Genomic DNA, 23939 nt, shown 5'->3' with positions numbered 1-23939 from the left:
TCACTGCGTCTCCTATAGCAGTAGATTGACCAGATGTCACTCCGTCTCCTATAGCAGCAGATTGGCCAGATGTCACTCCGTCTCCTATAGCAGCAGATTGGCCAGATGTCACTCCGTCTCCTATAGCAGCAGATTGACCAGATGTCACTGCGTCTCCTATAGCAGCAGATTGACCAGATGTCACTCCGTCTCCTAGAGCAGCAGATTGACCAGATGTCACTGCGTCTCCTATAGCAGCAGATTGTCCAGATGTCACTCCATCTCCTATAGCAGTAGATTGGTCAGATGTCACTCCGTCTCCTATAGCAGCAGATTGACCAGATGTCACTGTGTCTCCTATAGCGGCAGATTGGCCAGATGTCACTCCGTCTCCTATAGCAGCAGATTGGTCAGATGTCACTGCGTCTCCTATAGCAGCAGATTGGCCAGATGTCACTGCGTCTCCTATAGCAGCAGATTGACCAGATGTCACTGCGTCTCCTATAGCAGCAGATTGACCAGATGTCACTGCGTCTCCTATAGCAGCAGATTGACCAGATGTCACTGCGTCTCCTATAGCAGCAGATTGTCCAGATGTCACTCCGTCTCCTATAGCAGCAGATTGGCCGGATGTCACTGCGTCTCCTATAGCAGCAGATTGTCCAGATGTCACTCCGTCTCCTATAGCAGCAGATTGTCCAGATGTCACTCCGTCTCCTATAGCAGCAGATTGACCAGATGTCACTGCGTCTCCTATAGCACCAGATTGGCCAGATGTCACTCCGTCTCCTATAGCACCAGATTGGCCAGATGTCACTCCGTCTCCTATAGCAGCAGATTGACCAGATGTCACTCCGTCTCCTATAGCACCAGATTGGCCAGATGTCACTCCGTCTCCTATAGCAGCAGATTGACCAGATGTCACTCCGTCTCCTATAGCACCAGATTGGCCAGATGTTACTCCGTCTCCTATAGCAGTAGATTGACCAGATGTCACTGCGTCTCCTATAGCACCAGACTGGCCAGATGTCACTCCATCTCCTATAGCAACAGATTGACCAGATGTCACTCCGTCTTCTATAGCAGCAGATTGACCAGATGTCACTGCGTCTCCTATAGCAGCAGATTGGCCAGATGTCACTTCATCTCCTATAGCAGCAGATTGATCAGATGTCACTCCATCTCCTATAGCAGCAGATTGGCCAGATGTCACTGCGTCTCCTATAGCAGCAGATTGATCAGATGTCACTCCGTCTCCTATAGCAGCAGATTGACAAGATGTCACTGCGTCTCCTATAGCAGCAGATTGGCCAGATGTCACTGCATCTCCTATAGCAGCAGATTGGCCAGATGTCACTCCGTCTCCTATAGCAGCAGATTGGCCAGATGTTACTGCGTCTCCTATAGTAGCAGATTGACCAGATGTCACTGCGTCTCCTATAGCAGCAGATTGACCAGATGTCACTGCGTCTCCTATAGCAGCAGATTGACCAGATGTCACTGCGTCTCCTATAGCAGCAGATTGACCAGATGTCACTGCGTCTCCTATAGCAGCAGATTGGCCAGATGTCACTCCATCTCCTATAGCAGCAGATTGACCAGATGTCACTGCGTCTCCTATAGCAGCAGATTGACCAGATGTCACTGCGTCTCCTATAGCAGCAGATTGACCAGATGTCACTGCGTCTCCTATAGCAGCAGATTGGCCAGATGTCACTCCGTCTCCTATAGCAGCAGATTGGCCAGATGTCACTGCGTCTCCTATAGCAGCAGATTGGCCAGATGTCACTGCGTCTCCTATAGCAGCAGATTGTCCAGATGTCACTGCGTCTCCTATAGCAGCAGATTGTCCAGATGTCACTGCGTCTCCTATACCAGCAGATTGGCCAGATGTCACTGTGTCTCCTATAGCAGCAGATTGACCAGATGTCACTCCGTCTCCTATAGCGGCAGATTGGCCAGATGTCACTGCGTCTCCTATAGCAGCAGATTGGCCAGATGTCACTCCGTCTCCTATAGCAGCAGATTGGCCAGATGTCACTCCGTCTCCTATAGCAGCAGATTGACCAGATGTCACTGCGTCTCCTATAGCAGCAGATTGTCCAGATGTCACTGCGTCTCCTATAGCAGCAGATTGGCCAGATGTCACTGCGTCTCCTATAGCAGCAGATTGGCCAGATGTCACTGCGTCTCCTATAGCAGCAGATTGGCCAGATTTCAGCAAAATTTTTCACTTTCTCTCAAAGAAATAGAAAAATTCAACCTTTCATCAAAACTGAGTGTGGATGAGGCCATTCCTTTATACCCGGAGATTGTTAGAGATGGTCCCATGTGGTTACGGTTTTGCTCCAACCCAAGAGAGTGGTCGTTCTCCGGCCTTTTCATTATTAGGTCAGATCCGAGGTCATCTGCGAAGGACGATCTGATGGAGGCAATTCTATTTCTTACAACAAATTCATGGACTGCACAAATGTTACTTACAAGGTTTTTGTTGAAAACTGTTTTTTGCCACTTACATAGTGTATTACATAGTGTTATATATACAGTTAGGTCCAGAAATATTTGGACAGTGACACAAGTTTTGTTATTTTAACTGTTTACAAAAACATGTTCAGAAATAAAATTATATATATATATTATGGGCTGAAAGTGCACACTCCCAGCTGCAATATGAGAGTTTTCACATCCAAATCGGAGAAAGGGTTTAGGAATCATAGCTCTGTAATGCATAGCCTCCTCTTTTTCAAGGGACCAAAAGTAATTGGACAAGGGACTCTAAGGGCTGCAATTAACTCTGAAGGCGTCTCCCTCGTTAACCTGTAATCAATGAAGTAATTAAAAGGTCTGGGGTTGATTACAGGTGTGTGGTTTTGCATTTGGAAGCTGTTACTGTGACCAGACAACATGCGGTCTAAGGAACTCTCAATTGAGGTGAAGCAGAACATCCTGAGGCTGAAAAAAAAGAAAAAATCCATCAGAGAGATAGCAGACATGCTTGGAGTAGCAAAATCAACAGTCGGGTACATTCTGAGAAAAAAGGAATTGACTGGTGAGCTTGGGAACTCAAAAAGGCCTGGGCGTCCACGGATGACAACAGTGGTGGATGATCGCCGCATACTTTCTTTGGTGAAGAAGAACCCGTTCACAACATCAACTGAAGTCCAGAACACTCTCAGTGAAGTAGGTGTATCTGTCTCTAAGTCACCAGTAAAGAGAAGACTCCATGAAAGTAAATACAAAGGGTTCACATCTAGATGCAAACCATTCATCAATTCCAAAAATAGACAGGCCAGAGTTACATTTGCTGAAAAACACCTCATGCAGCCAGCTCAATTCTGGAAAAGTATTCTATGGACAGATGAGACCAAGATCAACCTGTACCAGAATGATGGGAAGAAAAAAGTTTGGAGAAGAAAGGGTACGGCACATGATCCAAGGCACACCACATCCTCTGTAAAACATGGTGGAGGCAACGTGATGGCATGGGCATGCATGGCTTTCAATGGCACTGGGTTACTTGTGTTTATTGATGACATAACAGCAGACAAGAGTAGCCGGATGAATTCTGAAGTGTACCGTGATATACTTTCAGCCCAGATTCAGCCAAATGCCGCAAAGTTGATCGGACGGCGCTTCATAGTACAGATGGACAATGACCCCAAGCATACAGCCAAAGCTACCCAGGAGTTCATGAGTGCAAAAAAGTGGAACATTCTGCAATGGCCAAGTCAATCACCAGATCTTAACCCAATTGAGCATGCATTTCACTTGCTCAAATCCAGACTTAAGACGGAAAGACCCACAAACAAGCAAGACCTGAAGACTGCGGCTGTAAAGGCCTGGCAAAGCATTAAGAAGGAGGAAACCCAGCGTTTGGTGATGTCCATGGGTTCCAGACTTAAGGCAGTGATTGCCTCCAAAGGATTCGCAACAAAATATTGAAAATAACAATTTTTTTTTGGGTTTGGTTTATTTGTCCAATTACTTTTTTTTTTTTTTTTTTTTTAAACTTTGAATTTTTATTGAGATTTTCAATTTACGTTTTTCATACATAAAATAAAACATAAAATTCACAATTCTTATCGAACCTAGGCAAACAATGACAGGACAGGTGAGGAGGGTTAGGAGGGGAGAGGAGAAATAGGAGGGAAGAGGGAAGGGTTTCAAGAGTCCATGCTCTTTCCATAGGACCCATAGGCCTCAGTCTCACAGATCCTCCTGTCCCGCAAAGTAGTCCCATGGTGCCCACACGGCCTGGAAGCGGTCAACTGTGTCATGCAATAGTGCCGTGAGATGTTCCATGCGTCTAACGTCCAGTAATCTATACTTGAGGCTCTGGAGTGAGGGTGTCCCTGGCTGCCTCCAATTCTTTGCAATTAAGCATCTGGCCGCCGTAAGGATGTGGGACAAAAGCTTAGAGGCCGTTTTTCCCAATCCCCCATTCCCAAGACCCAGAACATAGATCAGGGGATCAAGATCAACCTCTATATATAGTACTTTATGGATCAACCCTCTAACCCGCTCCCAGAAGGGGACTATCCCTGGACAGGACCAGAATATGTGCAGAATGGTGCCCCTGCCTCCCCCGCATCTCCAGCAACAAGCCGGTATGGAGGGGTCTATGCCATGAAGGAAATCTGGAGTGTGGTACCAAAATAGCAAAATTTTATAGATATTTTCCTTATATAGTGTGCATATTGACGTCTTGGCGGCGTTTCCCCAGATTGCTGCCCATTCCTGAGGAAGTATCCGCCTTCCCAATAGAGACTCCCATTTCCGCATGTATGGAAAAGACCCCTCGGGCCCCTCCCGTGAATCAGAAAGCAAAATGTAAATTTCCGAAATCAGCCCCTTAGTATCAGTGCCCCTTCTGCAAATTTTCTCAAAATCTGTGGGAATCGAGGCCCCTGCCCTGCCAAACAAGGAGCCAGCCAAGTCTCTGATCTGCAGATATTGGAAAAACTCTCGATTAGAGAGAGAGAATTTATCTCTAAGGTACTCAAAGGAATGGATCTGCATTGTACTTCCATCTATAATGTCTGCAAATCTGAATAGACCTGCCTTGAGCCAGGGGTGCACCATGTCCGACTCCAGACTGCTTGGGAGCAAGGGTTGGTATATGAAGGACACCAGAGGGGAGCAGGGGGATGCCAAAGGAAATCTTCTAATGCAAAATGCCCAGAGGTCCCTAGTGAACTGCATCGGTCCAAGAAGAGGGGGGGGCGAATCACACCGGGCCGGGGGCCACAGGAGCGCGTTTGGATGTATAGGCGCCAGCCAAAGTTTTTCAATCTCAGTCCACCTGTTGTATGCCCAAAGGGACACCCAACAGGGGATCCTCCTAAGATGGGCCGCCCAATAGTATTTTAGGATGTCCGGGACAGAAAGCCCCCCCCTGTTTCTCCGAGCCATCAACACCTCCCTGGCCACCCTATGACGTTTGTTACACCAAATAAATCTAAGGATAGCCGCCTGAAGGGACTTCAGCTCCTTTATTGGTACCTTAACTGGGAGGGTTTCAAAGAAATATAATAATTTTGGGAGCAAGCTCATTTTAACCGCCGCAATGCGCCCCATCCACGAAAGAGGGAGGGGCAACCACTTGCTCAAAAGAGTTCTCAGCTCTCGGAAAAGGGGGGGGAAGTTAAGGTTATAGAGGGAATCATAAGTAGATGTGAGGTTAACCCCCAGGTACTTGACCGCATCTGTCTTCCAACGAAACTTAAAATTCAAACGCAGGTAATCCAGGGCCACCGGGTCGAGATTCAAGGGCATTGCCTCCGTTTTGCTAGAGTTGATCTTATACCCCGAAAGGCTCCCGTACCTACCCAAGGTGCACATTAAAATTGGAAGGGACACATGGATGTTAGTAAGTGTAATGAGCACATCGTCGGCAAAAAGTGAGATTTTAAACGGTTTATTCCTGACCAGGACCCCCGAGATGTCTGGGTTGCTCCTGACCGAGGCCGCGAGGGGCTCTATGCATAGCGCAAAAAGGAGGGGGGACAGGGGGCACCCCTGCCTGGTGCCATTGGAGATGAGAAAAGGCTTAGAGATGTGGAGGGGGAGTTTGATAGAGGCCGTAGGAGCGCTATACAGGGACTTCAAGGCCCGCATAAAGCCACCCGAGATCCCAAAGACCTCCATTGTCTTGAAGAGAAAAGGCCACGCAAGGCGGTCAAAAGCCTTCTCTGCATCTAGACTCAACACCAACGCCTGTTGCTTCGTCCGATTTGCCACATCCACCAGGTCTATGACCTTCCTGGTGTTGTCCCCCCCCTGACGGCAAGGGACAAAACCCACCTGGTCTTTATACACGAGTTGGGGCAACCATCGATTAAGCCTGGCCGCCAAGAGCTTGGTGAACATCTTCAAATCGGAGTTCAAAAGGGCTATTGGTCTATAATTAGCACAGTCCAATGGGTCCCTGGGTGGCTTGGGCAGGAGGATTAAATGGGAGTGTAGCATGGATGGAGGGATAGGGTCACCCTGAAGGAAAGAGTTAAACAAGGCGGCCATGTGTGGGAGGAGCTCCGCCGCAAACACCTTGTAATAAAAATAAGTAAAGCCGTCCGGGCCCGGTGACTTCCCGCCAGGCAGGGCTTCCAGAACTTGCTCCAGTTCCTCTGTAGTAATCTCTTCATTCAAAGCCGCGGCTGCTCCGCAAGGCAGTGAAGGGAGCTCAAGGGCCGAAAAATAGTCCCCAAGTGCCCCAGCCCCGCGCGAAGCCATGCCCGGGGGAGCCGGAAGGTTATAAAGCTTGTTGTAGTAATTGAAAAAAATGTCAGCTATTGAAGCGGGGTGATAGTGGATAGTGCCCTTTTCGTCGCGCAGAGCCTGAGGGCATGAGGATGTAGCGCGCTCCTTAAGCTGCCTGGCGAGTAAGGTATGAGCCTTATTACTCCTTTCATAGTATCTTTGTTTGGAAAAGGTTAGCAATTTTTCTGCTCTGCCAATTGCCAAGTCTCTCAACTTTTCCCTAAGGCTGATGACTCTCCTAAGAATAGTCAGTGATGGGGCAGCCGCCAGTCTCCCCTCCTGTAGCTTAAGATGGGCCGTTATAGAGTCCCGCTGGCTTGTGGCATTCTTTTTAGCCCTGGCGCCCTCTCTAATGCATAGTCCCCTCATCACTGCCTTGTGAGCTTCCCAGAGTGTTGCCGGCGACGTGACCGTGCCCGTGTTCAACTGAAAGAATTCGACCAGTTGCTTATTTAAAAAGGCCCTAGTGTCGGGATTTTTGATCAGAGATTCATTAAGGCGCCAATGCTGAGGCCTAGGTCGAGGACCATCTTTCTTGAAGTCCATTATGAGTGGGGAATGGTCTGACCACGTAATGGATCCCATTTCCACCCTCTCAAGACGCCCCAGCAGCTGTGAGTCAATGAAAAAATAGTCTATTCTGGTGTGCGTCTGATGCGGATGCGAGTAGAAGGAAAAGGCCTTCTCTCCCGGGTGGTCCACCCTCCAAGCGTCGTATAAAGCCCCTGATCTAATGAGCCTCCGAAAGTCCCGGGACAAATTTTTCAAAGCACCCGATGGAGGGTGTCCACCCACAGAGAGTCTGTCAGCCACCTCCGAAAAAGGGATGTTAAAGTCTCCCCCCAACACCGTAGAGGCCGGTGCCAGTCCGCCTATCAGATCGAGTATTTTCTTAAGAAAGCGTATCTGCCCTTCATTAGGTGCATAAATGTTGGCCAGTATGTGCGGGGATCCCCCCAGTTGGCCCTCCAGAATCACATATCTACCCTCTGGATCGCAGTGAGAACCCGTAATTTGTAGAGGACAACTGGAGGATATTAAAATAGCAACTCCCCCCCTCTTGGAGCCCGAGTAAGCCGAGTAATGGATGGGAAAGCGGTGGGACGCAAATTTGAAAGTGTTTGATTCCACAAAATGTGTTTCTTGGATAAAGGCTATGTCTGCCCCTGATGTTTTCAGTTCCTGTAGCAGCAATTTCCTCTTACGGGGTGAATTCAGACCTTTTACGTTAAGAGAGATAATGCGGGTCATATCTAAAACTTAGAAGTAAGAAAAAGCTAATGGCACACCTATACCGTCGGGGGCATGACTTCCCCTGTGAAGCCGGCCAGAGGAGATGGTCCATACGACAAAGGGCCGCAGCTCCCAGGGACTCTAGAAGGGGTGGTACCTGAAAGGACACATAAGGAAAAAACATCGGGGAGGGGGGAAGACAAGGACAAACATAGAAATGAACATGAATTAAGAACAATAACCAAAATGCATAAACCTTAGGCATAGATTCCCGGGGGGTCAACCCGGAAGGGAGAGACCTAGAGGGAGGTTCCCCAACCCGTCTGAGCTAAGAGAGCCACCCACCTCACTCCCCAGTAGCCCTCCCACGGGGGTCAGTCCAGTGGGCACAGGCCCGTGCCAAAAGGAAACAAGGGAAAAAAAAAAAAAAAAAAACAAAACAAAAAACCTCAACCACTAACTCCAAGTAAGGGGACCGGGCTCCCGCCAACCCCCTACCACCCACGGCATCATTGTGGCTACAGCCCCCCCCCCCCCCCTTATGCAGCTCAACAGACCCAGAGGGCCGCAGATGACACAATGGACAGTCAGAGGCTTGCTGTAGAGAGAGTCACAGTATCACAAAGCATGCTCAGCCACTGGAACTCAGAGGGTATAAGAAATAGGCACCAACCAGGTTAAGAAGTGTCCTCAACGGTGAGCCGGGGAGGGGGGCGACCCGCGGCCCCTACCTCCTCTCCCCCCCAAAGCCCCACGCCCTCCACCCCTCACCTTGGACCACACGGGAGGGGGCGGCCCTTCTAACCTTTGCAAGTCCCAATCTGGGATACAGACCGCTGGAATGTCCAGTGCTTCACAGAACAGAGTGGTATCTGCTGGAGTGCGAAGGGTCGCCGATTTACCCCCTCTGCGCGCTGTTAGTGCAAACGGGTAACCCCAGCGGTATGGAACCTGGTGCTCCTTCAGGCTCGTGAGGAGGGGTTTGAGGTGCCGCCTTTTCTGGAGTGTGATGCGAGAAAGATCCGGGAAAAGCTGGATTTCCTTGCCATTGAACACAGGTGCCGTGCGCCTCATTCTAGCCTTAGCCATGATCAGTTCTTTGGTGGAGAAGTCGTGAATGCAACAAATGATGTCCCGGGGTTGGGTGGATAAATTCTTCGGCTGTAAAGCCCTGTGTGCCCTGTCCAGCTTGATGATGTTAGAAGGGGGAGCGTCCAACACTTCATTAAAGATGGATTGTAGTATGGAGTTTGTGTCCTCGGGCCCATCTGACTCTGGGACCCCCCTCACACGGACATTGCAACGGCGTCCTCTGTTGTCGAGATCCTCTATGTGAGACTGCATATCCTCCATTATTTTTTGTTGCGATGTTGCCAGTTTGTGTAATTCTGATACATGGGATCTGGTGATGTCATGCTCTTCCTCCAGGGATTCAATTCTGCCAGACAATTGCTGCAAATCTCTCCTCACTTCAGCTATTTCTGACCTGCAAGTTGCTTTAACCTCACGTATGAGGCATTGAAAGTCCTCTTTAGAAGGAAGTTTACTTATGAAATCGTGCATGTCCTTATAGAAGGTGTCTGGCCCTTTAAGGTGAGCACCTGCAGTAATAGACACTGGAGTTTTAGTCTGGTGCTGGGGAGGATGATCTCCACACCGAGGCCCAGAGGGGGGAAGCAGGCTGCTCTGTTCCCTGATATTACCAGCTGTAGCTGCAGTCCCTTCTTCTCCCGGCAGTGGGGAGGGCTGCCCCCCGACCTCCACCTTATCTCCCACAGCCACTATGTGCTCCTGGGCCTGCTGCTGCTGTGCCTGAGGATCCGATGCAGTGCAGGGCTGCTGAGCCAAGGCATCCCCTGTTGGATCTGCTGCAGAGATTCCTCCACTCCCCCCTGTGTCCCCGCTCACCCACTCCTCCTTCTCTTGCTGCTTAGCAGGCCGGGCCAGTGCCTCCATTTCCCCTCCATGCTCCTGGAAAGATGGCGTCTGGGCCTCCCCTGGACCCTGTTCCAGGCCCAAGAAAGTATCCAGCGCCGTGGTGTGCAGCGGGGGGGCCACCGATGCCTGCTGCGACGGTTTAATCCTCCGTGGTCCCATCCTGAGAGCCGGTGAGTAGGTTTGTGCTTATGATAAGTGCTAATTTAGCTGAGGGTCAACAGGAGCTCCTCTTCCCCACGTCCACTCAGCTCAGCATCCTGTGTCCAATTACTTTTGACCTCCTAAAATGTGGAGTGTTTGTAAAGAAATGTGACAATTCCTACAATTTCTATCAGATATTTTTGTTCAAACCTTCAAATTAAACGTTACAATCTGCACTTGAATTCTGTTGTAGAGGTTTCATTTCAAATCCAATGTGGTGGCATGCAGAGCCCAACTCGCCAAAATTGTGTCACTGGCCAAACATTTCTGGACCTAACTGTATATATATATATATGTTATGTAAACTATGTAATACACTATGTAAGTGGCAAAAAACAGTTTTCAACAGAAACATACTAAATAATAATATTTAGTATAATGCTTACATTTAAGTGAAAAATGTATTGTACAATGTGAACATCAGACATTTAATACAATATGTAATACATATATATATATATATATATATTTATATATTTATATATATATATATACACACATACACATGGTATATATAATCTACTGTATATTACATATTGTGTTACATATTTACAATTTATTAGTTTTTTGTGTTCTAAAGTTGTATCCAATAAATATATTTTATGTTCTATCCAAATATCTTGATTATTGTATCATAAAAATGATGAAATGTCTGATGTTCACATTGTACAATACATTTTTCACTTAACTATAACCAATATATATAGGAGTCTGAGTCGTGGAGTCGGAGTTGGTGCAAGGGAAATTGAGGTGTCGGAGTCAAAGGTTTGGTTTTGTGAGGTCCGCATCTCGGCTGGTGGGAGGCACCAAATGTCACCTGCAGAGGTCTTGTGAGGTCCGCACCTCGGGTGGTGGATGGTGCCAGATGTCACCTTTAGAGGTCTTGTGAGGTCCGCACCTCAGGTAGTGGGAGGCCCCAGATGTCACCTCCAGAGGTCTTGTGAGATCTCCACCTTGGTTGGTGGGAGGCGCCAGATGTCACCTTCAGAGGTCTTGTGAGGTCCGCAGCTCGGGTGGTGGATGGTGCCAGATGTCACCTGCAGAGGTCTTGTGAGGTCCGCACCTCAGGTGGTGGGAAGCCCCAGATGTCACCTCCAGAGGTCTTGTGAGGTCCGCACCTCCGGGGGTGGATGGTGCCAGATGTCACCTTCAGAGGTCTTGTGAGTTCTGCACCTTGGTTGGTGGGAGGCGCCAGATGTCACCTGCAGAGGTCTTGTGAGGTCCGCACCTCAGGTGGTGGGAAGCCCCAGATGTCACCTCCAGAGGTCTTGTGAGGTCCGCACCTCCGGTGGTGGATGGTGCCAGATGTCACCTGCAGAGGTCTTGTGAGGTCCGCACCTCATGTGGTGGGAAGCCCCAGATGTTACCTCCAGAGGTCTTGTGAGGTCCGCACCTCCGGTGGTGGATGGTGCCAAATGTCACCTGCAGAGGTCTTGTGAGGTCCGCACCTCAGGTGGTGGGAAGCCCCAGATGTCACCTCCAGAGGTCTTGTGAGGTCCGCACCTCGGGTGGTGGATGGTGCCAGATGTCACCTTCAGAGGTCTTGTGAGGTCCACGCCTCAAGTCCCAGCTGTTTGGGGGCCCGATGGATCCAGCACAATATGAGGTTGCTCAGGCGAATCAGGTGATACTGTGTAATGTGATGGCCGATGGTGGGAAATATTAGGAGACCTTTACTTCCCGCGGTAATTCATGTAATGTTTCTTTTTTCTCTGAAGCATTTTTATTGCTCGTCTTCTATATTCAGGTTGTGATTGTTGTTTTCTTCTACAGGTGAAGATAGAAAATCACTACGACTTCCAGGATATCGCCAGCGTCGTGGCCTTAACCCAAACGTATGCCACCACCGAGCCCTTCATAGACTCCAAGTATGACATCCGGATTCAGAAGATCGGAAATAACTACAAGGCGTACATGTAAGCGCAGCCCTGGCTGTATGGTCTGTATATACTGCAGGCCCCGGCATTCGAGTGATCGTGTCCTATCATTGGTGTTTAAATGCAGCGCTCCCCCTAATGTACAGTCATAGATCTGTGGTGGTCTTACTGCTGGGACCCCACTCATCGCCCCGTGAGATTGAGCGTCAGTGTTCACTCTCCCCCTCTGCTCTATTCATTGTCTATGGGGCTGCTGGTGAAAGACAAGTGCAGCGCTCAGAGCGGAGTATGAGCATGACAAGCGCAGCGCTCAGTCCAGCGGACAAGCATGACAAGCGCAGCGCTCAGTCCAGCGGACAAGCATGACAAGCGCAGCTGTTAGGGCCAGGTGGACGGGCAGACCCAGGAGGTGGATCCACTGGGCTGAACACCTCACCGAGGGCAAGGTGCCCGGTAGCCGGAGCACTAGCAGGACAGTCCGTTTAGAGGAGTGGAGCAAAGAAGTCCCTGGGACCACGGGGTCTCTGATGGTAATCCGGGTGACGGAGCTCAGGTTCGGAGGCCGAGATATCGTCAGGCAGAGTCCGGAACCAATGGAGCGAGAAGGCGGGTCACCACAGGGATCGGAGATGGCAGGAACTGACGGGATGGCAGGCCGTCACCGTTCAGGGTTCGGGTATCGTCAGGACCGGTTGGCGAGGCAGGAGCGGCTCTACGAGAGAGAGCGGTGAGTATATCACAGACACAAGGAGACCTGACTCCTAGCTTAGGAAACACGAAGAACAGGCCCCGCCCACTTGGAAAGGATCCCCCTATATACCCAGTACCTGATCCTTCAATATCCTGTTGGAGGACACTGGCCCTTTAAGAAAGGGTCAATGACCGCGCGCGCGCCCTAATGCGCATGCGCGAGGCCCGGGTGCCAGAAGCCAGGGCAGGGAGCGGTGAAGAGGAGGCAGGGGAGCCGGCCTGGAGCAGAGCTGCCGACGGGCGCCGGGAGCGGGGACCGGGCCGCCTAGGGACCGCAGGTGATGGGGGCTGGAGGCTGTGGAGCGGGGGACGCCTGACAGAGGAGCCGGGGAGCGAGGCAGGGAAGCCGGGGAGCGTGGCAGGTGAGCCGGGGAGCGAGGCAGGGGAGCCGGGAAGCAAGGCAGGGGACCCGGGGAGCATGACAGCAGCGCTCAGAGCGGCGGATGAGCATGACAAGTGCAGCGCTCAGAGCAGCGGACAAGCATGACAAGGGCAGCGCTCAGAGCAGCGGACAAGCATGACAAGTGCAGCGCTCAGTCCAGTGGATGAGCATGACAAGCGCAGGGCTCAGTCCAATGGACGAGCATGACAAGCGCAGGGCTCAGTCCAGTGGACGAGCATGACAAGCGCAGGGCTCAGTCCAGTGGACGAGCATGAATAGTGCAGCGCTCAGAGCGGTGGACAAGCATGACAAGGGCAGTGCTCAGAGCAGCAGACAAGCATGACAAGTGCAGCGCTCAGTCCAGTGGACGAGCATGAATAGTGCAGCGCTCAGAGCGGTGGACAAGCATGACAAGGGCAGCGCTCAGAGCAGTGGACAAGCATGACAAGTGCAGCGCTCAGTCCAGTGGACGAGCATGACAAGTGCAGCGCTCAGTCCAGTGGACGAGCATGAATAGTGCAGCGCTCAGAGCGGTGGACAAGCATGACAAGTGCAGCGCTCAGTCCAGTGGACGAGCATGACAAGTGCAGCCTCAGATGGGCATGAAAAATGCAGCGCTCAGAGTGGCGGACAAGCATGACAAGTGCAGCGCTCACAGCGGTAGACGAGCATGACAAGTGCAGCGCTCAGAGCGAAAGACACACAAGCATGACAAGTGCAGCGCTCACAGGGGTAGACGAGCATGACAAGTGCAGCGCTCAGAGCGAAAGACAGATGAGCATGACAAGTGCAGAGCTCAGAGCAGCGGACGAACATGACAAGGGCAGCGCTCAGAGCGGCGGATGAGCATGACAAGTGCAGAGCTCAGAGCGGCGGATGAGCATGACAAGTGCAGAGCTCAGAGCAGCGGATGAGCATGACAAGTGCAGCGCTCACAGCGGTAGACGAGCATGACAAGTGCAGAGCTCAGAGCGAAAGACAGATGAGCATGACAAGTGCAGCGCTCAGAGCAGCAGATGAGCATGACAAGTGCAGCGCTCACAGCGGTAGACGAGCATGACAAGTGCAGCGCTCAGAGCGAAAGACAGATGAGCATGACAAGTGCAGCGCTCAGAGCGGCGGATGAGCATGACAAGTGCAGAGCTCAGAGCAGTGGACGAGCATGACAAGTGCAGCGCTTAGAGCGGCGGATGAGCATGACAAGTGCAGCACTCAGAGCGGCGGATGAGCATGACAAGTGCAGAGCTCAGAGCAGCGGACAAGCATGACAAGTGCAGAGCTCAGAGCGGCGGACGAGCATGACAAGTGCAGCGCTCAGAGAGGCGGACGAGCATGACAAGTGCAGAGCTCAGAGCGGCAGATGAGCATGAGAAGTGCAGAGCTCAGAGCGGCGGACGAGCATGACAAGTGCAGAGCTCAGAGCGGCGGACGAGCATGACAAGTGCAGAGCTCAGAGCGGCGGATGAGCATGACAAGTGCAGAGCTCAGAGCGGCGGATGAGCATGACAAGTGCAGAGCTCAGAGCGGCGGATGAGCATTACAAGTGCAGAGCTCAGAGCGGCGGATGAGTATGACAAGTGCAGCGCTCAGAGCAGCGGATGAGCATGACAAGTGCAGAGCTCAGAGCAGCGGATGAGCATGACAAGTGCAGCGCTCACAGCGGTAGACGAGCATGACAAGTGCAGCGCTCAGAGCAGCAGATGAGCATGACAAGTGCAGCGCTCACAGCGGTAGACGAGCATGACAAGTGCAGCGCTCAGAGCGGCGGATGAGCATGACAAATGCAGAGCTCAGAGCAGCGGACAAGCATGACAAGTGCAGAGCTCAGAGCGGCGGACGAGCATGACAAGTGCAGCGCTCAGAGCGGCGGACGAGCATGACAAGTGCAGAGCTCAGAGCGGCGGATGAGCATGACAAGTGCAGAGCTCAGAGCGGCGGACGAGCATGACAAGTGCAGAGCTCAGAGCGGCAGATGAGCATGACAAGTGCAGAGCTCAGAGCGGCGGACGAGCATGACAAGTGCAGCGCTCAGAGCGGCGGACGAGCATGACAATTGCAGCGCTCAGAGCGGCGGACGAGCATGACAATTGCAGAGCTCAGAGCGGCGGATGAGCATGACAAGTGCAGAGCTCAGAGCGGCGGACGAGCATGACAAGTGCAGAGCTCAGAGCGGCAGATGAGCATGACAAGTGCAGAGCTCAGAGCGGCAGATGAGCATGACAAGTGCAGAGCTCAGAGCAGCGGACAAGCATGACAAGTGCAGCGCTCAGAGCGGCGGACGAGCATGACAAGTGCAGCGCTCAGAGCGGCGGATGAGCATGACAAGTGCAGCGCTCAGAGCGGCGGATGAGCATGACAAGTGCAGAGCTCAGAGCGGCGGACGAGCATGACAAGTGCAGAGCTCAGAGCGGCGGATGAGCATGACAAGTGCAGCGCTCAGAGCGGCGGATGAGCATGACAAGTGCAGCGCTCACAGCGGTAGAAGAGCATGACAAGTGCAGCGCTCAGAGCAGCAGATGAACATGACAAGTGCAGCGCTCACAGCGGTAGACGAGCATGACAAGTGCAGCGCTCAGAGCGGCGGATGAGCATGACAAGTGCAGAGCTCAGAGCGGCAGATGAGCATGACAAGTGCAGAGCTCAGAGCGGCGGATGAGCATGACAAGTGCAGCGCTCAGAGCGGCGGATGAGCATGACAAGTGCAGCGCTCACAGCGGTAGACGAGCATGACCAGTGCAGCGCTCAGAGCAGCAGATGAACATGACAAGTGCAGCGCTCACAGCGGTAGACGAGCATGACAAGTGCAGCGCTCAGAGCGAAAGACAGATGAGCATGACAAGTGCAGCGCTCAGAGCAGCAGATGAGCATGACAAGTGCAGCGCTCAGAGCGGCGGATGAGCATGACAAGTGCAGAGCTCAGAGCGGCGGACGAGCATGACAAGTGCAGCGCTCAGAGCGGCGGACGAGCATGACAAGTGCAGAGCTCAGAGCGGCGGATGAGCATGACAAGTGCAGAGCTCAGAGCGGCGGATGAGCATGACAAGTGCAGAGCTCAGAGCGGCAGATGAGCATGACAAGTGCAGAGCTCAGAGCGGCAGATGAGCATGACAAGTGCAGCGCTCAGAGCGGCGGATGAGCATGACAAGTGCAGAGCTCAGAGCAGTGGACGAGCATGACAAGTGCAGCGCTTAGAGTGGCGGATGAGCATGACAAGTGCAGCACTCAGAGCGGCGGATGAGCATGACAAGTGCAGCGCTCAGAGCAGCGGACAAGCATGACAAGTGCAGAGCTCAGAGCGGCGGACGAGCATGACAAGTGCAGCGCTCAGAGCGGCGGATGAGCATGACAAGTGCAGCGCTCAGAGCAGCGGATGAGCATGACAAGTGCAGAGCTCAGAGCAACGGATGAGCATGACAAGTGCAGCGTTCACAGCGGTAGACGAGCATGACAAGTGCAGCGCTCAGAGCGAAAGACAGATGAGCATGACAAGTGCAGCGCTTAGAGCGGCGGATGAGCATGACAAGTGCAGCGCTCAGAGCGGCGGATGAGCATGACAAGTGCAGAGCTCAGAGCAGCGGACAAGCATGACAAGTGCAGAGCTCAGAGCGGCGGACGAGCATGACAAGTGCAGCGCTCAGAGCGGCGGACGAGCATGACAAGTGCAGAGCTCAGAGCGGCGGATGAGCATGACAAGTGCAGAGCTCAGAGCGGCGGACGAGCATGACAAGTGCAGCGCTCAGAGCGGCAGATGAGCATGACAAGTGCAGCGTTCAGAGCGGCGGATGAGCATGACAAGTGCAGCGCTCAGAGCGGCGGATGAGCATGACAAGTGCAGAGCTCAGAGCGGCGGACGAGCATGACAAGTGCAGAGCTCAGAGCGGCGGATGAGCATGACAAGTGCAGAGCTCAGAGCGGCGGATGAGCATGACAAGTGCAGAGCTCAGAGCGGCGGACGAGCATGAGAAGTGCAGAGCTCAGAGCGGCGGACGAGCATGACAAGTGCAGCGCTCAGAGCGGCGGATGAGCATGACAAGTGCAGAGCTCAGAGCGGCGGATGAGCATGACAAGTGCAGAGCTCAGAGCGGCGGATGAGCATGACAAGTGCAGAGCTCAGAGCGGCGGATGAGCATGACAAGTGCAGAGCTCAGAGCGGCGGATGAGCATGACAAGTGCAGCGCTCAGAGCGGCGGATGAGCATGACAAGTGCAGCGCTCAGAGCGGCGGATGAGCATGACAAGTGCAGAGCTCAGAGCGGCGGACGAGCATGACAAGTGCAGAGCTCAGAGCGGCGGATGAGCATGACAAGTGCAGAGCTCAGAGCGGCGGATGAGCATGACAAGTGCAGAGCTCAGAGCGGCGGATGAGCATGACAAGTGCAGAGCTCAGAGCGGCAGATGAGCATGACAAGTGCAGAGCTCAGAGCGGCGGATGAGCATGACAAGTGCAGAGCTCAGAGCGGCGGATGAGCATGAGCACTGATCCTCCATTCTCAGAGGTATAAAAGCATCTGGACCCCACTGATCTAGACGTTATCACCTATGATGTGGACAGGGAACAACTTCTTCCTGCCAGAATTCCCCTTTATTGGTATTTAAGGGGGCGTCCATAAATTTTCAGGAATGTAGCGCGCCTCTCGGTGAAGGACCGGCATTCCCATCCATTATAGAGACAGATTGATGAGGCTTGTTATCACCTGTGATGGGGCTGGGCAGGGATTTATCAGCACCTGTAGATTAGAGCTGATCTCCGGGCAGAATATATAATATAATTTTATATATAATAAATAGCCATCACCTCCGGCAGACGATGGCTGTAAACACTAAGGTGACTAAGCTGAGATCTTCGGGTCGCATTATCGCGCTGCGTTCTGTGACGTCCTATAATGTCACCTTGTGACCCGCGACCTTCAGCCGGGACAGACGCCGGTAATACACTGGGAGTGGTCTTTATAATGACTGTTATATTTTCATCTTTATGGTGCAGACATTTTGTTGCGCTCAGTTTGGGGCTTTATTCTATACGTTTCTTCATCTTTGGCCGTTTTCTTTTCCTCTCTCTCCAGGAGAACCTCTATATCAGGAAACTGGAAAACCAACACGGGCTCTGCGATGTTGGAGCAGGTGGCGATGTCGGACCGGTGAGTGGTTCCGGAGTAGAGGGCGGATGGACGCGTCCGCTCCATCATCACTATATGTGTATTTATCAGGGTCCGAGAGGGTAGCACTGACCCCTTCACATTACTGACAGTGCGGGATAGGTGAGGAGCTGCGCAGTTTAACCTCTTCACCCCTGGGCAATTTTCCGTTTTTTGTCTTTTCCTCCCCTTCTTCCAGGAGTCATAACTTTATTATTTTTCCACCCTCATAGCCATACTAGGGCTTATGTTTTGCAGGACGGGTTGTACTTTTGAATTACATCATTCATTCTACCATATAAAGTACTGAAAAATGGGAAAAAATTCAAAGTGCATTAAAATTGCAAAAAAAATGCAATTACACAATTTTTTTTGTTTGGGGGTCGTTTAATTACTATGTTGACTATATGGTTAAACTGACCTCACAGTATGATTATCCAGGTCAGTACGAGTGCATGGACACCAGACATGTATAGAGGCACACGATGGCTGGGGAAAGATGCGGGCTCGGCGAGTGAGCCGGCGTCAAAGGCAGAGTATATTTCAGCTAGATGATGTAAAACACATCCTGCATCCATCACACAGCACGGCTCCGCAGAGGGTTAAACCGGCCGCCTGCAGTCCGGATCCGTCACCTATAAAAAACTTATGGATCTTTATGAAGCAAAAATTCTGGAAAAGATCCTGAAATGTGGATGAGTGAGAATCTGACATCAGACAATAATGGAACAGCGTTCCTCTCCTAAAGCTCCGGCCATCGTCTCCTCACTTCCCCGACATTCACTGACTGTAGTAAGAGGAGGAGGTGACGATCCAGAAGGGAGGGCGCAGCCGGGCTCAGCACTATGGGGCTGTATAAATGCAGTGATCGATGTGTCGGGCTTCACCCCATCAGGTGACCACGCTCCCTTTTCCCCGTCGGTGACCACGCTCCCTTTTCCCCGTCGGTGACCACGCTCCCTTTTCCCCGTCGGTGACCACGCTCCCTTTTCCCCATCAGGTGACCACGCTCCCTTTTCCCCATCAGGTGACCACGCTCCCTTTTCCCCATCAGGTGACCACGCTCCCTTTTCCCCATCAGGTGACCACGCTCCCTTTTCCCCATCAGGTGACCACGCTCCCTTTTCCCCATCAGGTGACCACGCTCCCTTTTCCCCGTCGGTGACCACGCTCCCTTTTCCCCGTCGGTGACCACGCTCCCTTTTCCCCGTCGGTGACCACGCTCCCTTTTCCTCATCAGGTGACCATGCTCCCTTTTCCTCATCAGGTGACCACACTCCCTTTTCCTCATCAGGTGACCACGCTCACTTTTACTCATCGGGTGACCACGCTCCCTTTTCCTCATCAGGTGACCACACTCCCTTTTCCTCATCAGGTGACCACGCTCCCTTTCCCTCATCGGGTGACCACGCTCCCTTTCCCTCATCGGGTGACCACGCTCCCTTTCCCTCATCGGGTGACCACGCTCCCTTTCCCTCATCGGGTGACCATGCTCCCTTTTCCTCATCAGGTGACCACACTCCCTTTTCCTCATCAGGTGACCACGCTCCCTTTTACTCATCAGGTGACCACGCTCCCTTTTCCTCATCAGGTGACCACACTCCCTTTTCCTCATCAGGTGACCACGCTCCCTTTTACTCATCGGGTGACCACGCTCCCTTTTCCTCATCGGGTGACCACGCTCCCTTTTCCTCATCGGGTGACCACGCTCCCTTTTCCTCATCGGGTGACCACGCTCCCTTCTCCAGTCAGTGTTAGTTTTGTTGCGTGTAATAAATGGCAGGAAACATTCATACATTTGTATCCGGCATTTACAGCTGGGACAGGTCGTAAAGTGTGGACATATTTTACAGCAAACACAATGACAATGTCCGTGTCCTTCTCGGCAGGTATAAGATGTGGGTGGACATGTGCTCCGAGATCTTTGGGGGCTTAGACATCTGCGCGGTGAAGATTGTGCACGGAAAAGACGGCAAAGACTATATAATAGAGGTGAGTGTCTCGCGGTCAGCGGCGCCTGATATTCTGGGCGGCCTCTATTCACTCGTATGAGTACAAACCTGATCATTTGTTTGTAGTGTTTGTGGATAATGGATGAGGAAACGGACAGAAAAAAAAGCCAAAAATAACAATGAACAGCAGAGACGCAGAGAAGCACCGTGTGTGAACCGGCCCCTGCACATCGCTGACATCACATAAATAACCGGCCCCTGCACATCGCTAACATCACATAAATAACCGGCCCCTGCACATCGCTGACATCACATAAATAACCGGCCTCTGCACATCGCTGACATCACATAAATAACCGGCCCCTGCACATCGCTGACATCACATAAATAACCGGCCTCTGCACATCGCTGACATCACATAAATAACCGGCCCCTGCACATCGCTGACCTCACATAAATAACCGGCCCCTGCACATCGCTGACATCACATAAATAACCGGCCCCTGCACATCGCTGACATCACATAAATAACCGGCCCCTGCACATCGCTGACATCACATAAATAACCATCCCCTGCACATCGCTGACATCACATAAATAACCGGCCCCTGCACATCGCTGACATCACATAAATAACCATCCCCTGCACATCGCTGACATCACATAAATAACCGGCCCCTGCACATCGCTGACCTCACATAAATAACCGTCCCCTGCACATCGCTGACATCACATAAATAACCGGCCTCTGCACATCGCTGACATCACATAAATAACCGGCCCCTGCACATCGCTGACCTCACATAAATAACCGGCCCCTGCACATCGCTGACATCACATAAGTAACCGGCCCCTGCACATCGCTGACATCACATAAATAACCGGCCCCTGCACATCGCTGACATCACATAAATAACCGGCCCCTGCACATCGCTGACATCACATAAATAACCGGCCCCTGCACATCGCTGACATCACATAAATAACCGGCCCCTGCACATCGCTGACATCACATAAATAACCGGCCCCTGCACATCGCTGACATCACATAAATAACCGGCCCCCGCACATCGCTGACACATAAATAACCGGCCCCTGCACATCACTGACATCACATAAATAACTGTCCCCTGCACATCGCTGACATCACATAAATAACCGGCCCCTGCACATCGCTGACATCACATAAATAACCGGCCCCTGCACATCGCTGACATCACATAAATAACCGGCCCCTGCACATCGCTGACCTCACATAAATAACCGGCCCCTGCACATCGCTGACATCACATAAATAACCGGCCCCTGCACATCGCTGACATCACATAAATAACCGGCCCCTGCACATCGCTGACATCACATAAATAACCGGCCCCTGCACATCGCTGACATCATATAAATAACCGGCCCCTGCACATCGCTGACATCACATAAATAACCGGCCCCTGCACATCGCTGACATCACATAAATAACCGGCCCCTGCACATCGCTGACATCACATAAATAACTGTCCCCTGCACATCGCTGACATCACATAAATAACCGGCCCCTGCACATCGCTGACATCATATAAATAACCGGCCCCTGCACATCGCTGACATCACATAAATAACCGGCCCCTGCACATCGCTGACATCACATAAATAACCGGCCCCTGCACATCACTGACATCACATAAATAACCGGCCCCTGCACATCGCTAACATCACATAAATAACCGGCCCCTGCACATCGCTGACATCACATAAATAACCGTCCCCTGCACATCGCTGACATCACATAAATAACCGGCCCCTGCACATCGCTGACATCACATAAATAACCGGCCCCTGCACATCGCTGACATCACATAAATAACCGGCCCCTGCACATCGCTGACATCATATAAATAACCGGCCCCTGCACATCGCTGACATCACATAAATAACCGGCCCCTGCACATCGCTGACATCACATAAATAACCGTCCCCTGCACATCGCTGACATCACATAAATAACCGGCCCCTGCACATCGCTGACATCACATAAATAACCGGCCTCTGCACATCGCTGACATCACATAAATAACCGGCCCCTGCACATCGCTGACATCACATAAATAACCGGCCCCTGCACATCACTGACATCACATAAATAACCGGCCCCTGCACATCGCTAACATCACATAAATAACCGGCCCCTGCACATCGCTGACATCACATAAATAACCGTCCCCTGCACATCGCTGACATCACATAAATAACCGGCCCCTGCACATCGCTGACATCACATAAATAACCGGCCTCTGCACATCGCTGACATCACATAAATAACCGGCCCCTGCACATCGCTGACATCACATAAATAACCGTCCCCTGCACATCGCTGACATCACATAAATAACCGGCCCCTGCACATCGCTGACATCACATAAATAACCGGCCCCTGCACATCGCTGACATCACATAAATAACCGGCCCCTGCACATCGCTGACATCTCATAAATAACCGGCCCCTGCACATCGCTGACATCACATAAATAACCGTCCCCTGCACATCACTGACATCACATAAATAACCGGCCCCTGCACATCGCTAACATCACATAAATAACCGGCCCCTGCACATCGCTGACATCACATAAATAACCGGCCCCCGCACATCGCAGACATCACATAAATAACCGGCCCCTGCACATCGCTAACATCACATAAATAACCGGCCCCTGCACATCGCTGACATCACATAAATAACCGGCCCCTGCACATCGCTGACATCACATAAATATCATAGTCACTTACATATTCTCTGTTCTGCACTTTCTATTGCAGTAATCTGTATTCCGCCCGTGTTGATCCTTTTCCCGCCTCATACAATTTTTTTTTTACCTTTTCTTTTCTATTTTCTAAGAGGTAAAAGATTCTTTTTTATGTCTGTTTTTTGTGGACAAGTTGTGATTTTCAGTGACCGCAGACGTCACTTTATAATGTTCAGGAAAACAGTGAAATAAAACGTTCCCGTCATATTTTGGGTTTTCCCGTTGGCAGCCCCCATTGTGCAGTGAAGATGACGCCATCGTACATTCCTGCTCGGTGCTATTACGGCGTTCACATACTTCTTTTTTTTCCGGGGGATTTTAATCATCATAAAATATTGAAAACTGAAAAAAAAACAAAAAAAAACCATTAGTTTGTGTCTCCAGTTTCTGGGCCGGCACTGAGGTGTGCAATAATGATGTCTGTCACTGAGGACAGTAGGGTCACTGTTGGCCTGAGAACCATGGGAGTAGACGTGACCCCGGTGCGTCCAGAGATGGTGACCTCTGAGTTGGGGGAGTCAGGCCTGCCGTGCCCATGGCCCATGTATATCTGGACTGGGAGCAGACGTGACCCCGGTGCGTCCAGAGATGGTAACCTCTGAGTTGGGGGAGTCAGGCCTGCCGTGCCCATGGCCCATGTATATCTGGACTGGGAGCAGAGGTGACCCCGGTGCATTCAGAGATGGTGACCTCTGAGTTGGGGGAGTCAGGCCTGCTGTGCCCATGGCCCATGTGTATCCAGACTGGGAGCAGAGGTAGCCCCGGGGCATCCAGAGACGGTGACCTCTGAGTTGGGGGAGTCAGGCCTGCCATGCCCATGGCCCATGTGTATCCAGACTGGGAGCAGAGGTAGCCCCGGGGCATCCAGAGACGGTGACCTCTGAGTTGGGGGAGTCAGGCCTGCTGTGCCCATGGCCCATGTGTATCCAGACTGGG

The 23939-nt window shown here is 51.7% G+C and overlaps 1 protein-coding gene across 1 annotated transcript in view; it reads left to right on the top strand.

Annotated features, from left to right (window-relative positions):
* SYN2 (synapsin II) overlaps positions 1-23939 on the top strand; it is a 347187-nt gene that overhangs the window by 281380 nt on the left and 41868 nt on the right. The window contains exons 7-9 of the mRNA XM_075321261.1: positions 11884-12026; positions 18182-18256; positions 20143-20245. Of these exons, the coding sequence (XP_075177376.1) occupies positions 11884-12026; positions 18182-18256; positions 20143-20245 (321 nt within the window). The remainder of the gene's footprint in view (positions 1-11883; positions 12027-18181; positions 18257-20142; positions 20246-23939) is intronic.

This window comes from Anomaloglossus baeobatrachus, chromosome 8, assembly GCF_048569485.1.
Source record: "Anomaloglossus baeobatrachus isolate aAnoBae1 chromosome 8, aAnoBae1.hap1, whole genome shotgun sequence".
NCBI classification, from domain to species: domain Eukaryota; kingdom Metazoa; phylum Chordata; class Amphibia; order Anura; family Aromobatidae; genus Anomaloglossus; species Anomaloglossus baeobatrachus.
The sequence above is the reverse complement of the archived record's forward strand: the minus strand, read 5'-3'. Positions and strand labels throughout refer to the sequence as shown.